The sequence below is a fragment of the Panthera onca genome, chromosome A2, assembly GCF_046562875.1.
Source record: "Panthera onca isolate mPanOnc1 chromosome A2, mPanOnc1 haplotype 2, whole genome shotgun sequence".
Classification (NCBI taxonomy): domain Eukaryota; kingdom Metazoa; phylum Chordata; class Mammalia; order Carnivora; family Felidae; genus Panthera; species Panthera onca.
The window spans coordinates 76333508-76359519 of NC_138340.1; the positions used below are offsets into that span (position 1 = coordinate 76333508).

The following is a 26012-nucleotide window of genomic DNA, read 5'->3' on the forward strand; positions in this document are numbered from 1 at the left end:
CCTTAGGGTATCTTCATATATTTGCTTATTGCTGTTTCAGTGAAGGTTCTTCAAAGCCTTCCTTATTTTTAATCACAGCATTAATGACCTTTCTAAGTGTGATTAATTGTTTTTTTCTTTCCCTACTTTTTCACTTGTGCTGCAAAGCATACCACTCCAAAACTTAATGACTTATTTTTAAAAAAAAATTTTAATGTTTAGTTTTGAGAGAGAGAGAGAAACAGAGTGCAAGCAGTGGAGGGGCAGAGAGAGAGAGGGAGACACAGAATCCGAAGCAGGCTCCAGGCTCCCAGCTGTCAGCACAGAGCCCGACACAGAGCTCGAGCTAACAAGCCAAGAGATCATTACCTGAGCCAAAGTAGGATGTCTAACTGACTGAGCCACCTAGGTGCCCCAAAACATGGTGGTTTAAAACAACCTGGTTCTGTGGTGTGGTCATTTCTTCTGTTCTTGCCTGACTGAACTCACTCCCACTCACACCACGGCTGAGATGGCTCCCGTGCCGGTCTCTCTCTACGCGGTCACTCTCATTCTGGACTTCATCCCATTAAAGTGGTCTGAGTTTCAAAAGGGCAAGCCCCAGTGCATGAATACTTATCAAGCCTCACTTTAATGGCATGTTTGCTGATGTCCCCTTGACCACAGCCACTGAAACCTAAGGTCTCTGGGAAGGGACTGTATACGAGGATATGGACATCAAGAAGTGCCATTCACTGGGGGGCCATTATTGTTACCTATCACATGTGCTCTCTGGCTTTTTTTTTTTTTTTTTTTTTTTGTCTTTTGTTTCTCTTATTTATTGAAAGCATATTTCTGCTTTTTTTTTTTTTTTCTGAGATCATTTTGTGTTATTTTAGGGACACTTCAAGTATACCATCAGTAGAATCTACGAATGGTGACTTTTTTTTTTGTATTTTCACATCCATCTGAAATAAGCAATTAGTGTTCCTGGCTTTCTTTTTGAATTTATGTTCATAACTTCACTAAAGCGTATTACCTCTGTTTATAAAATCAAGGTTCAAAAAAAAAAAAACAAAAAACAAATGTGAACTTTGCTTAAACTGTAAAAGCAGCATGTTCCCAGGATCTCTGTCCCAATTTTACAGCAAGATTTCTATGAAAAGATTATTAGAAGAATACAATTGAATTGGTCTTCATGCAGATGAAACCTATAGATCAGGTTCGGAAAGACAAAGATCTTGTCTGCTTTAGAAAGTATTTTACATCAATATTTATAAAAGATTATACAGGGTAGATCACCACCTAATTTGTGCATACTACCTACATGTGAAATTCACTAATACTGTATTTGAAAATTATGAATATTGTTTGAAAAAAAATGTCATTAGAAACATGTTTTTTCTTTTTGAGGCAAGTTGGCAGAGAACATAGTCCTTATATTCAATAGAGGGGAAAATTACCTATTTTTAAGCCAGGGAAAAAATGTGCTCTGAAATAAAACTCCCTTATAATGGAATTGTGGGAATTGTTGCCCAAGGACAATATCTGTAATGTTGCGGTAATTCAGGTGCCAACTCAGATGATTTCCAAAGCATTTTTTAGGAGTGACTTTTGCTCTGTATTGCTAAAACAGGTTTAAAGTCTAAATGCTCTGCTCTGGTTTTTAGATCACTCTGTAACTACGCTATATACTTAGGCAGCTTTATCTCAGCATAGTTCCTCTATATTGTCAGGAGGACCCTGAAGACAACAGGTTTATTCTGCCTCCGTGCCTTTACCCCTTCCACATCCTGGCATTGGATGTGTTTCCTTGCCATCCCCTGCTGTCCTTCTCAAGCCACCCCTCCTTGCAGCCTGGGCTGATTTCCTCCCCATACTATAGATACCAGCAGTTGAAATCAGAGCTTAACAAATAACTATATATTGTTTTGTGTGCACTAATTGTACTATAAGGCACCTAGAGGTGCCTAATTTATTATATTTCTTAGTTTTATATTTCTTGTTTGTCGCTCATAGTACTTTGACAAAGCCCTGAGCAAACAGTGTTTTCATATTGTATGTTCCTTGATGTTAGGAGATAAAATCATTTTGATATAATTTAATTTTCTCCTTTATAAAGGGATAGAATGGGATCCTCACTAATGATTGAAACAGCAAGAAACCCTACATGTCCTAAGGTAAGTTTAGAGTCTTAAATATAATACCAATTTGGAATTCAAGGTCAGGTTGAAAGCACTTATTCTGGAGGCCCTTTCTTTATTAAGGGAAACATTTCTTAGGAACCTCTTTTAATAGATTATATTAATTTCTTACATCTTGGGCCATTCTGTGAAGATACAGGATGTGTTCATTAGACCTCTTCTAAAAAAAAATTTTTTTTTTAATGTTTACTTATTTTTGAGAGGGAGACAGAGTGTGAGCAGGGGAGGAACAGAGAGAGGGGGAGACGCAGTATCCGAAGCAGGTTCCAGGCTCTGGGCTGTTAGCACAGAGCCCAACATGAGGCTCGAACCTCACAGACCACGAGATCATGACCTGACCCAAAGTCAGACGCTTAACCAACTGAGCCACCCAGGCGCCCCGATAGACCTCTTCTATATCCAGTAAGAGTACAACAGAAGCTTAAAAACATGAAAGACTAGGACTAAAAATAAGGAAGAATTATTTTATCATAAGGTTAATCAATCTAGTGATTTAAGAAAGTCTGGCATTTCCTCCTGTAAGATTTTTAAAAGAAATTTTATATGCCTGTAGATATAGGTTAACATACGAATGGAACCTAAATTTTAAAAGTGTTAATGCCACTAGGATATGTCTCAGTGTGGCTGCTCTTTTTATTTGTTTTGTTTGAAACCCAGTGATCTGAGTATTGCTTGAGTTCTGTGTTCTTTAATAATACTTGTTATTTGAAGAAGGAATAGGATTTATGTATTTCAGAATCCCTTGCAGCTTGTATTTATTCTTTGGATAAGAATCTGTAACCATGAAAAATCAAATACAGCTCCCTTTATTTCTCTTGCTTATTTAAATTTTGTTCATACCTTTTTCTTTTTTGAAATTTATTTCTGAGAGAGAGAGAGGGTGCGCCAGAGAGAGAGAGGGAGAGAGAGAATCCCAAGCAGCACAGCCCAGAGGCTGTCACGGGGCTTGATCTCATGAAACATGAGATCATGACCTGAGCCAAAATCGAGAGTCAGACGCTTAACAACTGAGCCACCAGGTCCCCCTCATTCATTCTTTAGATACTAATTATAAGCCCAATGTGTCAACACTCTGCTAGGCACTTTGGAGACCTTAGTGAGTAAATGCAGACATGGAGTTTATAGTCCAGTAGGGCAAGTAGGCATTAATCAGGTAATCACACAAATGATGTATAGTTTCCCTGAAATAAATGCTATGGACAACAAAAACAGTTCTCTGAACGCATGTATTTACAGGGACACGAGGGAAGGCTATTCTAAGGACATGAGGTTTGAGATCTTAGTGTGGAGGCTGATGAGTAGGAGCATTGCTGGCAAAGGGAAGGACCTGTGCGGGAGGAGGCACGGAGAAGTGCAGGAACCGAGAGTTCCAGAAGGCTGGAGCCTGAGGATACAAGGGCATCGTGCAAGTTGAGACTGAAGTGGCAGGTGAATCAGACCAGCAGGGCCTTGGAGGCCGTGTCATAACGAGACGAACACGGCTCTTTTGGAGAAGACCCCCGGGTGTGCCCTGCACCTCTTGTTGCTTCCCCTGTATGTCTTCAGAGCTTTCTGCTTGTTTGTTTTTAAGTCTTAGGACTCGCCAACTTTAAATAAAAGAGTAGGTGTAAGAGAACTTCAGCCACCTCGAAAAGTAATTCACTTGTGATAAAAGGGTTTATCGTGTTTCCCACAGGATTCTTAATTCAGCCTGTCTATATACCAATCCATAGACCCCCCCCTGGATTTTGGTGTGTGACGACTCTTCCCCACGGTGGCCTAGAGACACACTCAGATCACTCATGGGATCTAGGGATATCCCGTTTGGTTTATAAAATAACAAAGCAGACAGGCCCCTGACAGGGCTTGGCACAGAATCCTAATAACTTTGGCCTCCTCAATACCTTTCACCTTCTTCAGTTTATGTTATAAGTCATTAACAAATACAACACATTTTACATAAATTCAACTGATATCAATGAAATCCGAGACCCAAGATGGTCATTGTTAGTTATTTCAATAAAAAATCACCCAGCTACCAGTTATTAACTATGATAAGAAAGCCCCGAGGGTTTGTATAGTGTTAGTTTCAGTTACTAAAGTCATAGTGCCTTCAAAGAGAACAGAAGCAAAGACTAATCCGTAAATACTGTGAAAATAGCGTATTTATTCTTCTTCAAGTAGTTTGTGTTCATTGCTGCTACTGCTGTGTTGATTATTATCCAAAGATTTGCAAGTTTATGTCTTCTTAATGTCTTTTTACATAGCTAATCAAATCATGTAGTCAAAAATATCTTATTCTTGTCTTACAAGACCTGGGCTCTGACCCCTGAGCTACAGGACCTCACTATTATTGTCTTATAATACATTTCTCAAAATTATCTCAGTCCTTGTATCTATTTTCCCGTAAAGAACTACCTAGTTAGAAACATCTGGTTCCCTTTGTTGAACATCACATTTATGTTATACGTTTATCTTGATGGGTAGAATTGTAGGTGGTTCATACACTACTAAATAATAACTTAATTTTTCACAGATCCCCAATACGGCTGTTTACAATGGGTATTGTTCACTTTTTAATTTACTAGGTAGCTGCAGTAAGTACCATAGTGAACAGAGGGATAACGCCCAAGGCTTTTGTGTTCAGAAACTATGGTCACTTCCCTGGCATCAACTCTCACTACCTGGGAGGCTGTCAGTACAAAATGTGGCAGGCCATCAGGGCCTCGTCTGCTGCGCCCGGCTACTTTGCGGAGTACGCACTGGGAAACGATCTTCACCAAGTAAGTGGACCATGGCTTACCTTTGAAACATTCACGTGATTATAGAATCGGCACTTATTAAATGTCACATTTGTTCTTCATGTTTCCGTGTGGTAAAAAATGTGCCACACAGAATGTTTTTATTTGTTGTTTGTTTTCCTTAAATCAACAGGCCTTCTGGCTTGAGAACACATTTTAGGAAAGACTTTTTGTTTTTTTTTGTATGTTACATAATGTGATTCATAACTAATTATGATCACTTATTGATGGAAAAATGTGTGGCTTTTCAAATGTAATAAAAATTAAAAAGAAAACATTCAAATGTAATAAAATGAAGTAAAAATTCAAGGTGAAACATGGTCCCTGGGAACGCAGAACCCAATCCGTTTGACAGTTTTGGTGGACATATTTTGAAGGAGATGATATAAAATAATAAGTTAGCTATGTGCTGGATACTTACATAGTCCTTGGCATGCATTGTGTCACTTAATAATCACTGCCTATGAGGTGGATAGAGTTATTCCCCTTTTACAGATGAGATAGTGGAGTCTTGAGAAATGTTCACTAACGAGTAGGATCACAGTTAGCAAGCGGCAGGATCAGGAAGCTGTCTATAGTTACACTTTTTCTAAGTTTATGGCTAAATGATGTATAACATTGACTATTGTTTCTGGTAATTTATTCTTTTTCTGTAATGTAGACTTATTTATTTATCATGAATCTTTCCTCTGTCAAGTTTTTCCCATTATTCATGGAAATCTTAACTCCTGACTTAAATGATAAAAAAGTGACGAAAACTCTTCAGCTGATACTACCAAAATATGTTTTATATATCCTTAATTTTGTAGATGATATCCCACTTAAAGTCAGTCTCATTCCATAGAGCTACTAACCTTAACTTTACTCTCTAGCAGTGAAGTATTTGTTGTGCTCTATGTATTTGGTATTTGGATAAATGTTGAGAGGAAAACTATTTTGATAAAGATTTTCAGATGTCATTCAGAAGCTCCTACATACATCGTTTGTCTATATGAGCTACACATCAACTATATAATTTCAGTTTACATGTGTCAATGTTATAATAACAAATACTTTTATCAGTTTTATTTTCTCTTATGTTTTTATAGTACCTTACACATATTTTAAAATGTTATGGTCAACTATCCCATTTTCCCCTGTCTTTCTAGAAGTAGTGTCACAATCTTTGTAGTCACAAATTTAACATAGGATTCCTTTTGTCTTTGGAGCCACTTCAGACTGTTTCTTACTTTGTCAAATCAGTCATTGTTGAATTATGTAAGGCACTTCCCCTGCTCGCCTTTCTTCTTTCTTCCACCCACTCAGGGCAGAAAGTGCTAGCTGGAGAGTCCTTCTGACATTGGTTTCAAGACTTATTGGTCAAAATAAAATTCTTACTTTAATATGTACCTTGCTGTTCTAACAATGATTTCTGCATATTCTTCTTCTCACCATGTCACAAACGGAGATAAATTTAGACCGTGTATTCAAAACATAGTACTTAAGGTTTATAACATAACTTTAAGATGATTGTCATGCTACAAAATCGCAGTTATGCCAAATATTAGTAGAAGTCTCAAATGATAAGTTACTGCATTTCAGGACCATGTGTTCCCAGACTTCCAAAGAAGTTATCTCATTTTCTTTTTCTTTTTTTCATCTGAGAGGAAGTAGCTCTAAAGTTTAATTCAGTCCTTGAGAATACATTATAACAAACCAAAGTAATCCAAGTGGTTCTCTTTCCATTTCATTTAGACTAGTGATATTTCTTTTCATGCTTAGCCATTTTTATATTGATGACCATAATCTTTGAATTTAGGTTGAGCTACAGATTAAAATAACTTATTGTACAAAATTTATGTAAAGCATGTAATCACATGTACAGAGACTATACTTGGATGTAAATCAGTGACTTGACTCGGGAAGATTTGCACATCTAATTAATCATATTTAAATGAAATCTGGATTCTAAGCAAGCCCTATTGTTAAGAATATTTTTCTTATTCTCTTCCAAACATGAGGAAGAAATGGGATATTTTTCTACTGAAAGGACACCGTGAAAGATTGATTAGAACATTCTAAGATGTGAATGATCTTGATCGTTTAAACAAAGAAAACGTTCAAGTGAAGTTCCTTTCCAACCCTTCAGAACTTGTTACGAAGTTTAAAACTAAAATATGGTGCTTACTTATTACAGTCCTCTTATCCTGAGCTCTTTGAATAATTGAGGTATTTCCAGACTCATCTTTAAAATCTCTTTTAACTGTCATGTCTGACATATGTTTTAATGTAAGTTACTTCATATCCTTTTGGAACCACATAGAGTATAAATTATAGACTAACATTCTGTTTGAGCAGTTATTGAAAACAGTGCTATAATTAAGAGGTGCGAGTAGGTAGATGTATGGATTACATTTGCCTTTTCCTATAAAGAAAAGAATATGGTAATATTTACAAGGTTTATTACATGTCTTAGAAAATTATAGTGAGAGGAATTCTTTTTGAGTAGTTTTCTAATCTATTATTTCTCTCCCCCCTGCCCAAGTAGCATCGTATCTATCTTGAAATAGTGCGTTTTACATAAAATTATCCCTTCTCTCTCTTTTTAACTTTTATTGGTATACAATTGATATACCCCAAAGTGAACATATTTGATGGGTACAGTTTGATGAGTTTGGACATATGCATGTCCCTTCTCTCTTACCTTTTCCCATCTCCATCTCCAGAATTGAATCATTAATTCTCTGCCTTTGGAGAAAGACCCTGATAAATTCATTTGCACTAAAGGTTTTCATGACAGATTTTCATATGTTATCTGTCTTAGGCCTAATTTACATTGTGAAAGGTTATGTCCAGAACTCAGAATACATTAACCTAAAAGGGATTGTGTTATTTCATGTAAATGTTCCAGGTAAATAGTGTCTTTAGCAGAAAGAACCGGCCTGGCACCTGGCAGATTGTGCCTGCGCCAGGCCACAACTATTAATTTTCAGTATAACTGGTCAAAAATGTAGTGACTGCTTGCTCAGTGCCAGAAACTGTGTTAACCTTGAAGACCCTAAAGGTTTTAATAAGTGCCAGTTTATTGCTTGCGTTTCCTGGGTCCTACCCTCGAATAGCTCAAGCGAGGGGAATATAAGCACAGGAAAATAGTAACAGGATAAATTCAATAACGAAAATATGTACAGGGGTAAGAAGTGGTTTATTCTATCAGGACTGGCTTTACAAAGACGTTTCCACTGCAGTTGAGAGAGAAAGAATGAGTAGGGCAGGATAGAAACGGGATTGGGAGGGAAATAAGGAGAGCTTAATGCTTTTAGAGTTTCTCTTGAGGGTGATAAACACATTTTGGAAATAGACAGTGGCGATGGTTGTAAAACATTCTGAATGTAATTAATGCCACTGAATTGTAACCTTAAAAATGCTTAAAAGGACCAATTTTATGTTTGGTGAATTTTACCATAATAAGAAACAAAGTTTTTTTTAACTCAAAAAAGAATAAGCTGAGATGAGATGATTAGGAGACATTCACATTGTGCAATGGTCATTTCCTGGATGGGATTCCGTATGATTTGAAATGATTAAATGTACATTAAAATCAATCAAAAGTATTTAAATTTTAGGCTGTTAAGTGCATGTATGATGTACTGCTATTAAAACACAATCCTGTGTGTATCTCTGAGAGATAAGTAGCAAATTATTCAATCAGTTCATTTTTTTTTAATATTTATTTTAGAGAGAGAGAGAGCGTGCGCGTGTGTGCGTGCGCGCGCATGAGTGGGGGAGGGGCAGAGAGAGAGGGAGTCACGGAATCTAAAGCAGGCTCCAGGCTCTGAGCTGAGATCATGACTTGAGCTGAAGTCGGAGGCTTAACCAACTGAGCCACCCAGGCGCCCTGCAATCAGTTCATTTTTTAAGTCTTTTTTACATGAGCATCTAGCAGTGGGCCTGGCAAATACACAATAAATAAATAACTGTAAATATGAATACTTAAATGAATGGAAAGGTTAAAGGAAATACCACGGTCGTAACATTAGCCTGATGACTTCCTGATAGAAGAGGCATTTGACAGGAGTGGGCTAAGTATAACAGGGCTCAAGGGACGGTGTGCCTCTCCGTGGACTAGAGTGAACACAAAAATCTTAACTTCTGCATGTATTTGATGGAAAATAGGTAAAGGTAAAGGAATGGGAATTTAAAGCATGACTATTAAAACCATTAGAAACCTGGCAACTCTTTAATTTGGGAGTGGTTTTGTTATTATCAATTTTTGCTACACCTTGCTTGCCCCTTATCATTTCTCCCCTTTCTGTCTTTTCTGACCCTTCTTTATGGGCTTTTATAATAGTGAAGTATTCCATCTAAAATACTGAGATGATTAGAAGTTACAGAGAGTATAACCAGAATTTAAAACAAAAGTTTTAAAAGAGGTAACTTTCTTGCTGAATTAGAAGTGAAATGTCTGTTCTGAAATGTCTCTGTTATGTGATAGGTATTGTTCTAATGTCCTATTAATTGAAAACAAAGGAAAAAGTTGAAAATATTAAAATTTATATTTGAGAAGCCTTTACGAAATAATTATTGCTACCTACATTCAAGGAATCCTAGTAGGTTTTCACAAAGTTAAACAGTACAAACGGCCGATGTAAAACTGTCAACAGATGTATAAAGATAGCTAATTTTTAAAAATTCTTTTAGAGAGGGAGAGAGCGTGAGCAGTGGAGAGGGACAGAGGGAGAAAGAGAATCTTAAGCAGGCTCTACACTCAGCACAGAGCCTCATATGGGGTTTGATCCCACGACCCTGGGATCATGACCTGAGCCAAAATCAAGAGTCAGATGCTCAACCGACCGAGCCACCCAGGCACCCTAAAGATAGCTAAATTTAAAAATAGTTCCTTTCAACTGGTGAATGATAAACTATGATACATCCAAATAATTAAATACAACTCAGCAATAAAAAGGAATGCATTACGGACCTGTGCAGTGACATAGATGGATCTCAGAAGCATTATTCTAGGTGAAAGAAACCAGACTCAAAACACTGAATACCGTATGATTCCATCTATCTTGATAACAAGAGCTAATGTGTGACCTTGGAGAGTAGATGGAAGAATGGATTTGGAAGATAAGAGGATTGAGCATCTGAGAGTCTAGGGTGTTAGAAAGTTGTGAAGTCACGTGGGGTGTGATAAAGAATTTCTACCCCTTCCCACATGGGATAGTAAGGAAGCCTGTGAGCCAGGTGCTCACCAGTTTGTTGAATGGGGAGGTGACAGGTGACAACAGTGGTGGTGGCTGGGGGGAATAGCAGAACCGTTAAAGCACATGAATTTTCCAAGTGGATTGAGACTAATAATGGTCTAGAAGGAACACTAAAGAATAAATAGGACACCGTCCTCCTAACCACTAAAGTATGGGAGATATGAAAGAATCAACAGCTACCTGGGAAACAGTATTGGGGAAGAGCCACATTTCTGTTAAAGAGCGCACTTTCAGAAGAAGGTGAGATGACCTTGGCGGTTTCAACTGTGGAGCAGTTCCGTACAGCACAGCGGGAGACGTCCAGGAGGAGTGAAAGACTGTGTCCGTGGCAAGCAGGCTCAGGGACTTGAGGGGCAATGTTGAATGGCGCAAAGACACTGGAGTTTAGAATAACAGGTGGATTTAGCCCCTATCGGGTCTGAGGAAAGTGAGCCTAGTAGCTCTAAAAACCTTAAAAACCATCCCACCCTCCACGGTGATCATTTCCAGCAGACACAGTGTCGGTTCACCTGCTTCAGGCTCGGCACACTCGAGGCTGGCACGCCTTTCGGCCTGGCGTGGCGTAGACGGACATCCGAGTTTCTGCTGGATGAACCGAGGCAGCCTACTCGGTGGCACAGAAGGTTTACTTCTCCTGGTCTTAACTGGCACTTTGATCCGTTTAAGATTCTTATCGTTTGTGTGTATTCTCTGCCATGCTGTTTCGGGTTTCGGAATGACTTAACTGTTTTCCTAACACGCACACTGAAAATTAGGCCTGTGGGATCTGTAATAAAGGTAAGCACGATGCTGGTGTGTGTGCTTCAGTCACACATGTCCCTCTTCCTTAGTCTAGACAAGGGAGGGAAGCTTCCCCCTTCTTAGGACACCTCCTGCCAGTCGGGTGACAAATGACAGAACCCAGTCTCCCCCTTTTTGTGTCCCAGACCTGAGGCCGTCCACAGGCCAGCTTTCTGCAGTCTGTAGGTTTCAGCGACAGTCGAAACTCAAGCCTCTATCAGCCACAAAGGGACTTTCTGAAAACAGCCAAAGAGCTGAAGTGTGGTGGGCCTGCGAATAAACGGGCCCCTCTTGACTGGAGATGTCTTTCGAAAGAATAGCCTTTTCTCATGAAAGTCAACACGTGTGGATACCTAAAACACATTCTTTTGAAGAGATGACGCTAGAGATTGATGGAGATGAGCGCCTCCGGGGGAGGTAGAGATCAGATCGGAAGTGGCAGCAAACAACCCATCCTGAAATAGAGACCAAAACGAGCAGTGAAAACGCGTGACCCAACGGTTTTTCTGCAAATCCCGTGTATGCCTGTTACCCCAGAGGAATCCTGAGGCTACACCCTGGGGATGAATGACGTGGGCCGTAATAAAGGACTGTTAGGCTCGCATCGGCTGTTCCATAAGTAAAGAGCCAGTTACCTCTGGGACATTTCTGTGCTGCTGCCTTCTAGTGTAATCTCACCGACGCAGGGTGTTACTTGAGATATGTGTTTTTGAAAAGTCGTTTTGGTAACGCTTAAAATAATGAAGAGTTGTCATTATCTGTGATCTATGAAATAAATCCTCCCCCTCCCCCTAAGATAACGGAACATAAATTCACAAAAAGGTAAGGTGCGATTCTCTTTCGTGGTCTGTGAGAAATTTTAGTGACACTGGTCACTTCGTTACCAAGGCAAAATGCTGCATGTTTTTAATGGGGCCTTGAAGCCAGAGAACAGTAGTGTTGGCAGTGGGGGAGGTGGGGGAGGTGATTTTCCACAAGGAAAGGAAACCACTTGGCAGAAGTCTCTGATCCTTTGAGTCCCCAGTTTTGTAAAAAGACAGTCAAATCACTACCTCACTGGAGCTTGGATCGCCGCATGTACTGCTTTTTACCTTTGTCAGAAACTTGCAGATTACTGGGGGAAAGGCTGTCGGCAAACACTTCTTGAAGTTCTAGGGCCGGTACTAAAATAAGTTGCCATTGAGCCTATACACTCAGTGTAGTACCTAATCCTAAAATTTTAGAAATTATCAAGTCACATCTTATTTTTAAAAGTCGTGATGCCTCTGCCAAAGAGCTAGGAAGTAGAAGCTAAGCTGAGATTGGAATTAGAAGCAGCAATATTTCTGATCTGTGTTTTCCCCCACAATTCTGAATCATCAAGAGAAAATTGAAACATCATCATTATATTCTTTTTTGAAAAGCATATGGCTTATTGCAGAAAGGGTTTTTATTAAATGCACACCCCTGTACACACACTCTGTCCTAAGGAAAACTTAGCCATGCAAAGTGGCTCATTTGCCCAAGATCCTAGTTTGCCATAATTTTGCTGTAGTACACTAAAAAAGAATTTTGAGGGGCTCCGACTTTGGCTCAGGTCATGGTCTCACGGTCCTTGGGTTCGAGCCCTGCGTTGGGCTCTGTGCTAACAGCTCAGAGCCTAGAGCCTGCTTTGAAAGCTGTGTCTCCCTCTCTGTCTGCCCCTCCCCTGCTCTCTCTCTCACACTCTCTCTCTCAAAAATAAATAAAACATTAAAAAAAAAATAAAAACGAAAAAGAATTCTGAAAATACAGGTCTTAAGGAAAAATATTACTTCTTTATAGATCTTTATCCCGTAATATTTGTGTCACTGTAATCTCAGTGCCTGTATTTCACGTGTGTACTGCCTTAGGACATGCCAATTTAAGCTTGTATCTCCTCTTCCTATTCTTGAGGAAAACCTATTTTTTTCAAAATTCTTTTTCAGTGTACTAGTACAGAATTCGGCAGTCTCTTATCTTCCAGTAGAGACGGACTGTTTTCAGCTCAACATGTTAGGATTATTTCACTTAGGTTCTTGCTGGATCAATTACTTTTGGCCCATGTTTTGAAGAGTAAATGGGAGTTAGTTGAGCTAAGAAGGGGGCTGGAGAAAGAGTGTTCTGAGTGAGATAGCATGTCCAAAGGCACAAAGGCAAGGGGATGTGGGTTATCAAAAACCTGCAAGTAATTAATGAATGACTGGACCGTAGGCTTAGAAGCTGACCAAATCTGTGTGGCACTATCTGGAATTAATGGGAGACAGTTACAGAGAGGGCGATATGGGCGTATTAGAAGGAGTAACTTTTCCAACAGTTTATAGTTTTTCAGGATTGAAGGGATACACTAATACCAAGAGAGGTTTATCCCAGTGATGCAAGGCTGGCTATATACTTTTATTCTACAGTTTTACAGTATTTTTTTTTGGCATGTTTAATCCTCCTTCTGAATTCTTCAAAATAATAGTTATGATTGATAAATGCTTAGCATTACAAGGTTTGCCTACTTTGTTTAGATGATACGTGTGTTTTAATGAATGTGATACTTTGAAATTGTATTGTTCACAGAGTTGCAGTGAAATTAGTTGAATTAATTTGTTTCTATTTGACTTATGAACAAAAAGCTAGTTTTAATCGTTTGGTAGAACCACAATTTTTTTGTCAGTTTTTATGTAGACTCTATAGTGACCACTGAACAAGGATAATATCTTTAAAAGGTAATTCTGTTCGTTTTAGTAGTTTTGAGAAAAATATGCAAAGCGATCAAGGAAGAAGTTAAAAAACTTTCATAATAGGAAGGAAAGTGTAATAAGGCCAGTGAATTTTCCCATTGTCTTTTTTGAAGCTGTGGTATACAAAATAAATACTTTAAGGGAACTTCTTGTTTTTAAATAATTTGTTCCGTTCACTACTCTCCTTGTGAGTAAATTTCAAACTGTTTAAAATACAGCTTTGTTTTCATGTTTGTAAAATGGAATTTCACTTTTCAGAGTTCTGCACTATATTTTCTTGACTCCTGTTTTGCAGGACGGAGGCTTGCTTCTGAATAACCCCTCAGCGCTCGCCATGCACGAGTGTAAATGTCTTTGGCCAGACGTGCCCTTGGAGTGCATCGTGTCTCTGGGCACCGGGCGGTACGAGAGTGATGTGAGAAACTCTGTGACATACACGAGCTTGAAAACCAAGCTGTCGAATGTTATCAACAGTGCTACGGATACAGAAGGTTAGTCTGTTTGCCACCTTAAAGCACCGTAACGTCTCAAGTTCACTTTTGGGTAGCATATGCCGCTGCCGACTACAAAAGAGTGTGTTGTGTCTACACGGGAGGCTCACGAATGTAGGGGAGCAAATCTTATGTTTCCATTTCTCCTCACTCATTTCTTCTCAGTGACCCCAGAAGAGAGACTGTTCTTCACCTGGGCCCTGGTGTGTTACCTTTGCCTGGGTACAGTTGGAGAAGTATCTGAAGCAGGATTAGCACAAAGGTTTGGTTGGAGACTCTTAAAATGTGAATTAAATCCTGTCTTTAGCCTGCTCCGAACCCTCTAGGCTTCCCATCACACTTAGACCAAAACCCCAAAGCCTCAATCACTGAAATATACCAGGTCCTTTAAGAGCTGCGTCCCTCCCCCTCTCCTCGCATGGCCCCCCTCTGTCAAGTTGTCCAGCCACACTTTAGTTCTTGCTGTCCTCAGACTCGCTAGGAAGTCTCTTGCCTCGGGACCTCTACAGTTGCTGTGCTCTCTCTGTGAGGTCTTCTCCCACATTTATTCTTGATTCACTTCCCTGTTTCATTCAGGTCTCTGCTCAGATGTCACTTCCTCAGAGAGACTGTTCCTGATTCCTTTCCACCCCCTCACCATGTCATTCTAACCTCCTTACCCTGCTTCTTTCTCTCTCTCTTTTTTTCCAACCTAGAGCATTCTCTCATTGTGTGGATATGGATTACATATTTGCTTGTGTGGTTGCTTATAGTCTCTCTATCCTGCAAGAATACAAGGTGGAAACTTCTCCAGTTGACTATGTTGACTGCAGTGCCCACCACATAGTAGGCAGTCAATGAGTATATGTTGAGTGTCCAGTTTTGGCCTTGAGATGTAGATCTTCTTATTTTACTATTTTATTTTAAGTCTTTTATAAATCCGTTATTCAGTTCTTAAAAAGAATTGTCACCATTTAACAGCACCTTGCTTCTGAATCTCATTCTTTCCATATCGTCAAGTCATTAGCCTACATGAGGATCTTAAACTCCCCACTAAGGACTTTTATCTATTAATGACAACCCAAGAGAAGCTTATATACTGGGTTTTTCACTATCTGAAATTTTGTCATCAAATCAATAAAATACTCTTTTCTCTCTTTTTTTTTTTCCCCATTACATTTTTACTGTATTCGATCACAGCACAAATGCATTTGACTTACACCCGGAATACTAAACTTCCGAATGTTTGCATTGAAATAAGTGCCTGTGGTGGCATAAGACAACTTTCTTAAGGATGGCATGACACTGCTTCTGCGATACGATACGTGTGGCATATTTTTATGGACATGCAAGTGAGAAGTTAAAACAGAATGGTGCTTGATCTGTGATTTAAAAATAGTAAAAGAAAATTTCTTACTATTTTTCATCAGACTCTGAAATTACCACCATTCTTATCAAGAAGCATATATCTAGGTCTATACAATATTGTGATTGTATAATCTGCTGAGAAAAAGAAGCCCTAATCAGCCAGTCTCAAAATATTTCTGTGTATCTGGTGCAAAGCATGTGATGGACTAATTGGAATTTTCAAGAAACAAGTAATGCTGCTTCCACTCTAGTGTACTTACACTCTAGTTAATGAAAAAATTGAGTGAAACGTATGTAATTGCTGGTACTAGATGGTTCTTGAACTATAAAAACTGCAGTTTCTGGGAATGCAAACTGGTGCAGCCACTCTGGAAACAGTATTGAGGTTCCTCAGAAAATTAAAAATAGAACTACCCTAGGACCCAGCAATTCACTACTAGGCATTTATCCAAGGGATACAGGTGTGCTGTTTCGAAGGGACACATGCACCCCCATGTTTATAGCAGCACTATCAACAATAGCCAAAGTATGGAAAGAGCCCAAATGCCCATCGATGGATGATTGGATAAAGAAAATGTGGTTTATATATACAATGGAGTATTACTTGGCAATCAAAAAGAATGAAATCTTACCATTTGCAACTACGTGGATGGAACTAGAGGGTATTATGCTAAGCGAAATTAGAGAAAGACAGATGTCATATGACTTCACTCATATGAGCACTTAAGATACAAAGCAGATGAACATAAGGGAAGGGAAGCAAAAATAGTATAAAAACGGGGAGGGGGACAAAACATTAGAGACTCTTAAATATAGAGAACAAACTGAGGGTTACTGGAGAGGTGGGAGGGGGGATGGGCTAAATGGATAAGGGGCACTAAGCAATCTACTCCTGAAATCATTGTTGCACCATATGCTAACTAACTTGGATGTAAATTAAAATAAACAAAATGGTAAAAAGAAAAGAAAAACAAGGTATTATAGAAGTACGTGAAACATTTATCAATAAAAATATTTCCAGGTTTAAAAAAAATGCAATTCCATTTAGTTCAGTCTAAAGTATTATCAATTAATAAATGGTGAATAGTTGTAAATGATTAAAACTATGAATTAAGAAGGGGAATAAGAAAACTAAAATAGGTTATTGTGGAGATTTTACAATAAGTAAATTAGACTAGGGTCGCCTGGGTGGCTTAGTCAGTTAAGTGTCCGACTTCGGCTCAGGTCATGATCTCAGGGTTTACGAGTTTGGGCCCTGTATTGGGCTCAGTGCTGACAGCTCAGAGCCTGGAACCTGCTTCAGATTCTGTGTCGGCCCCTGCCCCACTCGCCCTCTCTCAAAAATAAAACATTTAAACAAATTTTTTTAAAAAGAAGTGAATTAGACTTGATACAGGTCTTAATAACAGAATAGGGTTTAGGCATTTTAAAAGAGGGTTAAGACTTCCACTGCTGGCCATGATAAAATAATAGAAACCATACATTTCCTCTCACCTTAAACCATTAGCAGACTGAACCAAACCGACATTAGATGTCTGAAATGAATGATGCAAAAGGGACCCAAATCAAACTTCTAGAGGTGTAATGGGTCAGTGATCCCTGAGAGAAGGAAAATAAATGAAGCAATTTTTGCAGTTGTGCAGCTTGCTACCTAAAAAGCATTTCTAGATTACAGCACAGTGAGGGGTGAACCTGAAAAAGCAGAATAGGATACAGAACTATAGTTCATGGAGGCCAAGGAAACTAGAATTTTTGGGCAAAATATAACAGGAGGAAGCTTCATAGAGAGAGTGCTCCAGACATACAGGGGAGTCCCCTTGAGTACTGATTGGTGCATACCTATGAGGAAACTACCCAAGGCAGGGGAAGAACCACCAGGAAGGTTAGAACAGTTCTTGGAGCTCACATAGGACCCAGAGTAGCTCAGATTTTTATCAATAGAATAGAAGGAACTTGTGTTACAGGAGATCATGCAGTGGGGTTCTCAGAAGAGCATTGTTTCTGTAGTGGCATCAGATTAGTTCTAGACTGAGGGCTGCTCTGGATCCACTCTAACACTGCTTAAAAGCAATCCTCAAAAAGATCAAATTGAATCCAGTTAACAGCATCCATTGTTAGAATAAAATCAAACACTGTTAAAGGAATACAGTAAATTCCAGTACAGAAAAAAAACAAAAATTCACAGTGTTTGGTATCCAATAAAAAATTGCCAGGCATACAATGAACCAAGAAAAGACACCCTTCACCAAGAAGAGCAAATCCAATCAATGAGAACAGACCTAGATATGAATCAGATGATAGATAGGCAATTAGCAAACAAGGACATTACAGTAGCTATTAAAAGCAGGCTTTACATGTATAGTGGGCTGGAGGAAGACTTGAACATGATAAGGAGAGTAATGAATGATACAAAAGGGACCCAAATCAAACTTCTAGAGATGAAAAATACACTATCTGAAGTGAAAAAGATGCAGCTGACAAGATGAATAGCAATTCTACATAAACACTTGCAAGAAATAGAAGAAGGGTAAATACTTCCCAACTCATTCTATAAGGCCAGCATTACCCTGACTCCAAAACCAGGCAAAAAAAAAAAAAAATTGTAAAGTACATAAAAATACCAATTCCTGATTAGTTTCCTCATGCTGAAATTCTTAAAATATTCTAACAAATTGAATTCAGAAATACATAAAAAGGAGAATACAGCATAACCAAGTAGGATTCATCCCAAGAATACAGAGTTGGTTTAACATTTAAAAACATCAATATAATTTACCATATTAATAGACTAAAACATGAAAAATTTGTGGTAGTTTCAATAGATGTGGAAAAGACTCTGACAAAATTTGACATCCATTCATGATAAAAACTCATAGTAAATTAGGAACGGAAGGAAACTTCCTCAGCCTGACAAAGGACATTTATAAAGAATGAAAAAAAAAAAAAACCCAAGAAACCTAGAGCTAGCATTATATTTAATGGTGAAAGACTGAATACTTTCTATTTAAGATCAGGAGCAGAGTAAGACGTCTCTCATCACTTCCAGTTGGCATTGTCCTGGAGGTCCTTTCCAGTATTACAACGCAATAAAAGGATATAAAAAGCAGATAGATTAGATGTGAAGTAAATATTTATAGATAACACCATGGTCTATGTTGACAATCCCAAGGAATCTATTAAAAAGCTCCTAGAATCAACAAGTTGGAGAACACAAGGTCAGTAAAAAACAATTATATTTCTGCATACTCACAACTGGAAGTTGAAATTAAATATATACAAAGATAGACGTCATTTATAATAGCATGAGAATATTAAACACTGAAGGAATTATTTAGCAAATAATGTGCAAGACCTGAACACTAAAAACTATATTACTGGAAGAAATTAAAGAAATACTGAGTAAAGCAGTAGATATACCGTATTCATGAATTGGAAAATCTCAGTGTTGTTTCAGTGGCACACCACAAATGGATCTATAGACACCATGCAATTGCTATGAGAACGCAGACAGCCTTTTTCTGGGGTGGAGATTTAACAAGATGACCGTAAAATTTATATGGGTGTGCAAAGGACTTAGAAGAGCCAAAACAATTTTGAAAAAGAACAAAGTTGGAGGACTTCTGCTCTCTGATCTCAAGACCATAAAACTCCAGTAAGCAAAGGACTGTGTATTTGCATAATGTTAGACCTTTAGATCAATGAATGGTACATAATAGTACAGAAATTGATCCATACATGTAAGCTCAAAAGATTTTTAATAAGGTAACTAAATGGGGAAAGGATGGTCTTTTTAACCAATAGTATAGGGACAGTTAGGTAGCTGTAGTCAAAAAAGTGAACCTTGACCCTTCACACCATATACAAAAATTAATCTGAAATGGATCATAGATTTCAATATAAGAGTTGAAACTATAAAACTTCTAGAAGAATACCCTGGAGAAAATCTAAATGACATTAGTTTAGGTAAAGATTGTTTAGATAGGACACAAAAAACATGAACCAAAAAAAATAAAATAAAGTAGACTTTATCAAATTACAGATTTTGCTCTTCAGAAGACAGTCTTAGTAAAATGAAAAGATAGTCTGTAGACTGAAATAAAATACTAGCAAAACATGTATCTGATCCATTATCAGAACCAAATACATAAACAGATCTAAACTATATAGAGAATTTATATATACATATATACATATATACATTATATAAATATAACGTATAAAAGAAAACATTCAGAAAAAAATGGACAAAATATTTGAACACTTTATTGAAGAACATATGCAGATGACTAAAAAGTACATAAAAGACTTTACATCATTAGTCATTAGAGAAATGAACAGTAAAACCACAAAATACCACCACACATTCTCTAGAATGGCTAAAATTAAGGCTGACAATACCAAGTTTTGGCAGATGTGAACAGTGGGAACTCTGATGTATTAATGGTTGGAATGCAAAATGCTGTGGCCATTTGGAAAATGGTTTGCAGTTCTTAAAAAAGTAAACATGTAACATTGTCTCCTGTGCTTCAATTAAAAAAAAAAGATAAACACACTTTTCCCATATGATCGAGCAATTTCATCCCAGAGTATTCCCTCAAGAGAGATGGAATCATATATCCACAAGAAGACTTATATGTAAATTCTTACTGTAGGATTGTTCCAACTGGCTAAAAACCGGAGAGAACCAGAACTGGAAAGAACAAACTGTGGTGTATATCTGTGCAATGGAATTCTCCTCACCAGTGAAAAGGAAGAAACTATCGATACATACATACTATGACAGGGATGAATTTCCAAAGTGTGTTGCTATGTAAAAGAAGCTAGACACAGAACTATGTATTTCTGATTCTATTTGTATGAAATTCTAGAAAAGCCAAAGAGTAAGGAGAGGAGGAACTATTAAGAAGGCATTAAGGACTTTTTGGGGTGATAGAAATGTTTTATGGCCTGATTGTTGTGATTACACAAAGGTATACATTTGTCAGAACTTCTTAAATTATATACTTAAAACTGGTGAATTTTATCGTAGATAGATTATACCTCCATAAAGATGATACCCAAAATTAAAAACAAAAAGAGGGGCACCTGGGTGGCTCAGTCAGTTAAGCATCCGACTCTTCATATCGGCCCAGGTTATGATCTCAAGGTTTGTGAAATGGAGCCTCGCTTTTGGCTCTGTGCTGACAGTGTGGAGCCTGCTTGGGATTCTCTGTCTCCTCTCTCTCTGCCCCTCCCTCCCTCCCTCCCTCCCTCCCTCTCTCTCTCTCTCTCTCTCACAAAATAAATAAACATTAAAAACAAAACAAGTTGGAAAGGCATTTCAGCGGTGGCTAACAGTATGACCGAAAACAGCGACAAGAGTGTAAAGGAGCAAGTAGCAGAATTACAGGAAGAAGTATCTTGGGAGATGAATTTCCTTAGATTCATTAGTATGGATTCCTTAAACCTACTTCTAATGGGCTGGAGTGATGAAATAAGTAAGGCTTTGTAATTTGCCTTAAAAGAAGATAATTTTAAATAAGGATAAAATTAGATCATTGCAGAGTAAGTCCGTTTTCTCATCTACCCTGTTCTCTCTTTGTTTTAACAGAAGTCCATGTGATGCTTGATGGTCTGTTACCTCCTGACACCTATTTTAGATTTAATCCTGTCATGTGTGAAAACATACCTTTAGACGAAAGCCGAAATGAAAAGCTCAATCAGCTGCAGCTGGAAGGGTTGAAGTACATCGAAAGAAATGAAGAAAAAATGAAAAAACTTGCAAAAATACTAAGTCAAGAAAAAACAACTCTGCAGAAAATTAACGATTGGATAAAACTAAAAACTGACATGTACGAAGGCCTTCCATTTTTTTCAAAATTGTGAGAAGTGTGTGCGTATCCATCTCCCTAAGTGAGGGCCTGTTCAGAAGATGCAGTGAATTCAGTAAGGAATTGGGGGCTTTGGCCCGAGTTTGCCTTGAGATGCCGGAGAATTCCTGAAGAAAGACGTGCTCAGACCGGCTTGTGCAGCACAGAGGGTGTGCTTGGTTACAGAATTCATATGGGATTCGGTTTTTATGATGTTCATAATTAACAGTGCTTTAGGAATCTTTCTGTGCTAGTTGGTTTTAGTAGATCTTGGTGTTATATTGTTTGATATTTGAAAATGTATTAATATATGTGCCAAGCAAGAGCTGTGACACCACTACACTTGATGTTTTTGCTTTAGTCACCATAATCATGTTGAATTTGTTTGATGACTGGTTTTCTGTTAGTGGAAAAGCCGATTTCTTAAATTTCCGTCACTGATGTTTTGACCAGCTGCATTTTAGGATCCAAATGTTGCCTTTGACTGTAATGACATCAAAACAGGTGCAGAAACGTGGAATTTCTCTATCAGAGGACTTTCACATTTGAAATATGAAAGAACCAGATACACAGTTCTATTCAAAATTTGTTTCTTTTAGCACTGTTTGGCTCATAAAGAGAGGAGAAGTTCCAATCAACCACTTTTCCACCTGAAATTTCAAGATAGTGCTGGGTGTTAACTTTTCTAGCTCTAGCTTATCCATTCACTGTTATAAAATTAACTATTTGAATTTACTGAGAAAATATCCCTATCTTAACAAAAATAAACTATTGAAATAATGTATTGTTGAAAGGCTAATGTCATTTGTAAAGTTTTTATTGTTCGTAACGTAGCTTCTTCCCACCTGTTGTAAGCATTTGAATATACGTGTCCACAGTGTGCTTAAAAAATTATGTTTTGTTTTACCTGATTAACTCCTTTAACCATCGGATTTCACGGAGGTTGTAGGTGTACCGACCCGAATCATTGTTTATGCCAACCAAATTCATCTTTGCTTTGTTGTCTCTCCATCTGTCATATAAAGCCTTCCATCATGTTTAGATTTGTCCAGAAAAATGAAAAAAGGTAAATGCCTTTTGCTTTGTGTACACATCAACTAAAGCTAAACCCCATTGCCTGGGCATGGCTCTTGCTTCTTTGTAACGTGAATTCACAGAGGCAGTGAGGCATGGTTCAGAGTGCTGGGGGGAGCTGAGAGTCTGGATGTTAATCCCACCTCTGAGGCAAAGTCCTGTTTGTGACCTGGAGGAGGGGGGACAGGCGCTCTGGGCTTTGGATATTTTATTGATCGAATGAGAAAAGCTGGCTCTAAGATGTTACGTCCTCTTTTTACGGCAATCCAAATTCTGCAAATATACAAGCAAACCATGGGAAGAGATGTGAAAATGAGTTTTCAGTCTTAGTGCTTGGTAGAATTACCTGCTCTTTTCAAAGCAGCAAAGAGGAAAAATCGTCGATTTTAGAAATGTAGTTAATTCTCCAACACATCATATAAAAAACACAGAGAATAGAAATGGTTTTGATGCCCAGGCCTCTTTGAGTGTCTCAACATTCTTATTTCTGTAATAAAAGGTATGCTGGCCATGTTTCAGTTCTGTTCTTGCTACAGATACTAATCTTTATTAAAAATCGTAGCTCAGGTAGAGCTGTCTCTAGAGGCAAATGGGCTGCGTGGGATTTCCCCTAGAGGCAGGAGAGAGCCCGGCCTGGGTTAACTTGACACTGTGAGCCTTCGCTCCTCCCACACCCCATTTTATCCAGGAGAAAGTAGATTCCCAAGGAATCTTCCCAGAGGGAAGGAAGTCACAAACAGCATACAGTCTGGGGGGACAGAGGGGAGGCTTACGACTTTGTTCTGGTGATAGAACAGACGGGCTTCCTCTGAGCTTCCCCGCCCCTGCCAGCAGCTGACAGCTCACCCTGTATCGAGCTGCCTTCTTACTGAAGCAGCGAGGATCCCGAAAGTTCGAAGCTCAAAACTTTACTTAATCTGCTATGTTCTAGCAATAATTCTTGTCACAGTTTTGAATATGTCACAAGTGTCAGTGCTAGTAATGTGACTAAAATGATAGGTTTGTGAGATGCAGATTACACAGTTTTTAGACCCAGTGTAAGTAAGTATGAAAATACCAATGGTTTCTTTTCTTTCTTTTTTTTAAGTGAGCAGCAGGCAAAAGTTTATCAGCGTATGAGATCGGGAAGTTAAAGTAGCATGAAAGCTCGCTTTCGGAGAGGGAGCATTCGAAAGGGCCCAAGGACTATAGGCAAGGGACTTGGCTTTCCAGGGTTTTGGTCTGCCCAAATACCAATGATCTCTAAAGATGTAAAGTCGTCCTTTCAGACCACAAATAATTGCGTATTGCTATGCAACTGAAGCAGCTCATAAGAAAAATGCAAACAATTGGGAGTCAGAAGGAGTCCCCAGAAATACTTTGTTTCTAATAAAACATTTCAAGCCCAGTAAAGTAATACTTAATGCAGTTGACAGATTCACACCTTCTCCTAAGGTCACTATTATCAATGTGAAGACAGAGCATGTTAATGCAGCCCACCTCTTTTCCAGCTGAAGTTAACTCTCTGTCCTTGTTTTTGCTTCGCTGATTATTTCCCTCTTGAACACTACAAAATAGACAAGTGTCCTCTGGCCATAGCTTCTCTCTTACGCTACGTTGCACGGCACCTAAGTATGTCCCCGTGTCCCTGTCCCTGTTTCTTGAGCTCTTTTCGCTCTCCAACAGGAGGCACACCCAGGTGTGCGGTGTACCAATTCTCAGTCATTCTTGTCCCCATTTGTCCTTGAAACTGGTTATCTGAGCAACTGGGTAATTCACCTGAGATAACCCTCATCTTATAATGAAGCCAGTGCTTTGCATTCTCCAAAAGCAAAGTGGATTTCTTTTCAGGAAAGAACAGAAGTAAAGAACACTCTTCGGAAAGATAAGCGCTTGCTACCAAGTAGGTTATGGATTCTTCACTATTTTTAAAGTAGGATAGGTTCTTTATGAGAGAAAATTCTTAAAAAGAGATCATTGGCCTAGTTGGATTCCTTAAATCCTGTAATTCTGTGATAACGTAGAAACAATAGGTAAGTTGCAAAAAAACAAGAAGTTAGGATATTACATTTTTTTTCCTATTTACTGTGTAAGATTTAACTGATGTCTTCAGCAAACCATGATGCTTCTTTTTTTTTATATATGAAATTTATTGTCAAATTGGTTTCCATAAAACCATTATGCTTCTTGATAAACATGTATTTAAATCAGCTAGTTTTTGTGCATGCCAATGGATATGTCTCATTTTGTGTTTTTAAAATATGTCACTGTGGTCCTTGCAAATGGATTTATCTTTTAAAATCTGATTGGAAAACCAAAATTTCTCCGGTGTCAATAATTTTATTACAACTAAGGTTGACAAAGTTCATTGTGGTTCTGTTTTTACTTTTAGGGAAATTTCATAGCCATGGAAGTAGAGCAATATCAATGTGTTTTGTTAAGTATCTTAACATCTAGAGAGGCAATCTGAATATTTTTATGATTGAGAGTTAATATTTAATTTTTTTCACATTTATTTATTATTGAGAGACAAAGAGAGACAGAGCATGAGCAGGGGAGGGGCTGAGACACGGGGAGATGGGGAGACACAGAATCCAAAGCAGGCTTCAGGCTCTGAGCTTGTCAGCACAGAGCCCGACGTGGGGCTTGAACTCACAAACCGCAAGATCATGACCTGAGCCCAAGTCGGACACTTAACCGACTGAGCCACCTAGGAGCCCCGACTAATATTTAATATTTAGCACTTACATGCCAGGCGTTATACTGAAAGCACTGTGTCCATCATCTCATTAGGCCTCATTCTATCCCTGTGAAGGAGGTACTATTATTATTCTTATTTTCCAGCGAAGGAAACCGAGGCAGTTAGAAAGTTAAATAATAGTGAAATGAAGAAAATCATGAATATTGTAAAGTTTTTTTTTATCTCTCCCAGTTAGCCAAGCTCAGAAGCTAATTATTCATTGTACAAATGTTTTTCGACTGCCATCTTTATGCCAGAATGGACTTCACCCTTTCCATCACCCATTGAAGATCAATGCCTCTTTCTCTTTTCCCCCCTAAAGTTTTATTTATTTAAGTAATCTCCACACCCTACATGGGGCTTGAAGTCGTGACCCCAAGATGAAGAATCGCATGCTCCTCCGACGGAACTAACCAGGTGCCCCAACTCCCACTTTAACGTGAAGTGTCTTTTTTTTTTCCATTATTTTTTTACAGTGTATTGAAGTAGAATTTTCATACCAAAAAGCCACCCTTTGTAACTATACAATTCAGTCACTTTTAGCAGATTTATACAGTTACATAACCATCACCATAATCCAATCTTAGAGCAATTCCGTTAGCCCTCAAAAATTCCCTCATGTGCGTTTGTAGTCATTCCCGGCTCCTGTCCCCAGCCCCAGACAACCACTGACCTTTCTGTCAGCACAGATTTACCATTTCTGGATATTTCATGTACATATCATCATACGGTATGTAATCTCTTGCATCTGGCTTCTTTCCTTAGCATGCTTTTGAGATTCATCCATGTTGTGGCATGTGTCTGTGGTTGACTTCTTTTTATTGTTGTGTGGTATTCC

The 26012-nt window shown here is 38.4% G+C and overlaps 1 protein-coding gene across 2 annotated transcripts in view; it reads left to right on the forward strand.

Annotated features, from left to right (window-relative positions):
• Nucleotides 1-22502, forward strand: part of PNPLA8 (patatin like domain 8, phospholipase A2) — a 43923-nt gene extending 21421 nt beyond the window's left edge. The window contains exons 7-10 of one of the 2 annotated variants that reach the window (XM_060632241.3): nucleotides 2081-2138; nucleotides 4730-4924; nucleotides 13990-14185; nucleotides 15365-18150. In XM_060632241.3, coding sequence (XP_060488224.1) covers nucleotides 2081-2138; nucleotides 4730-4924; nucleotides 13990-14185; nucleotides 15365-15456 — 541 coding nt within the window. In that variant the 3' untranslated portion in view covers nucleotides 15457-18150. Of the gene's footprint in view, nucleotides 1-2080; nucleotides 2139-4729; nucleotides 4925-13989; nucleotides 14186-15364; nucleotides 18151-21122 lie in introns of those variants that run through there. The other variant, XM_060632240.3, reaches the window with a different exon arrangement.
• The last annotated feature ends 3510 nt before the right edge of the window (nucleotides 22503-26012 follow it).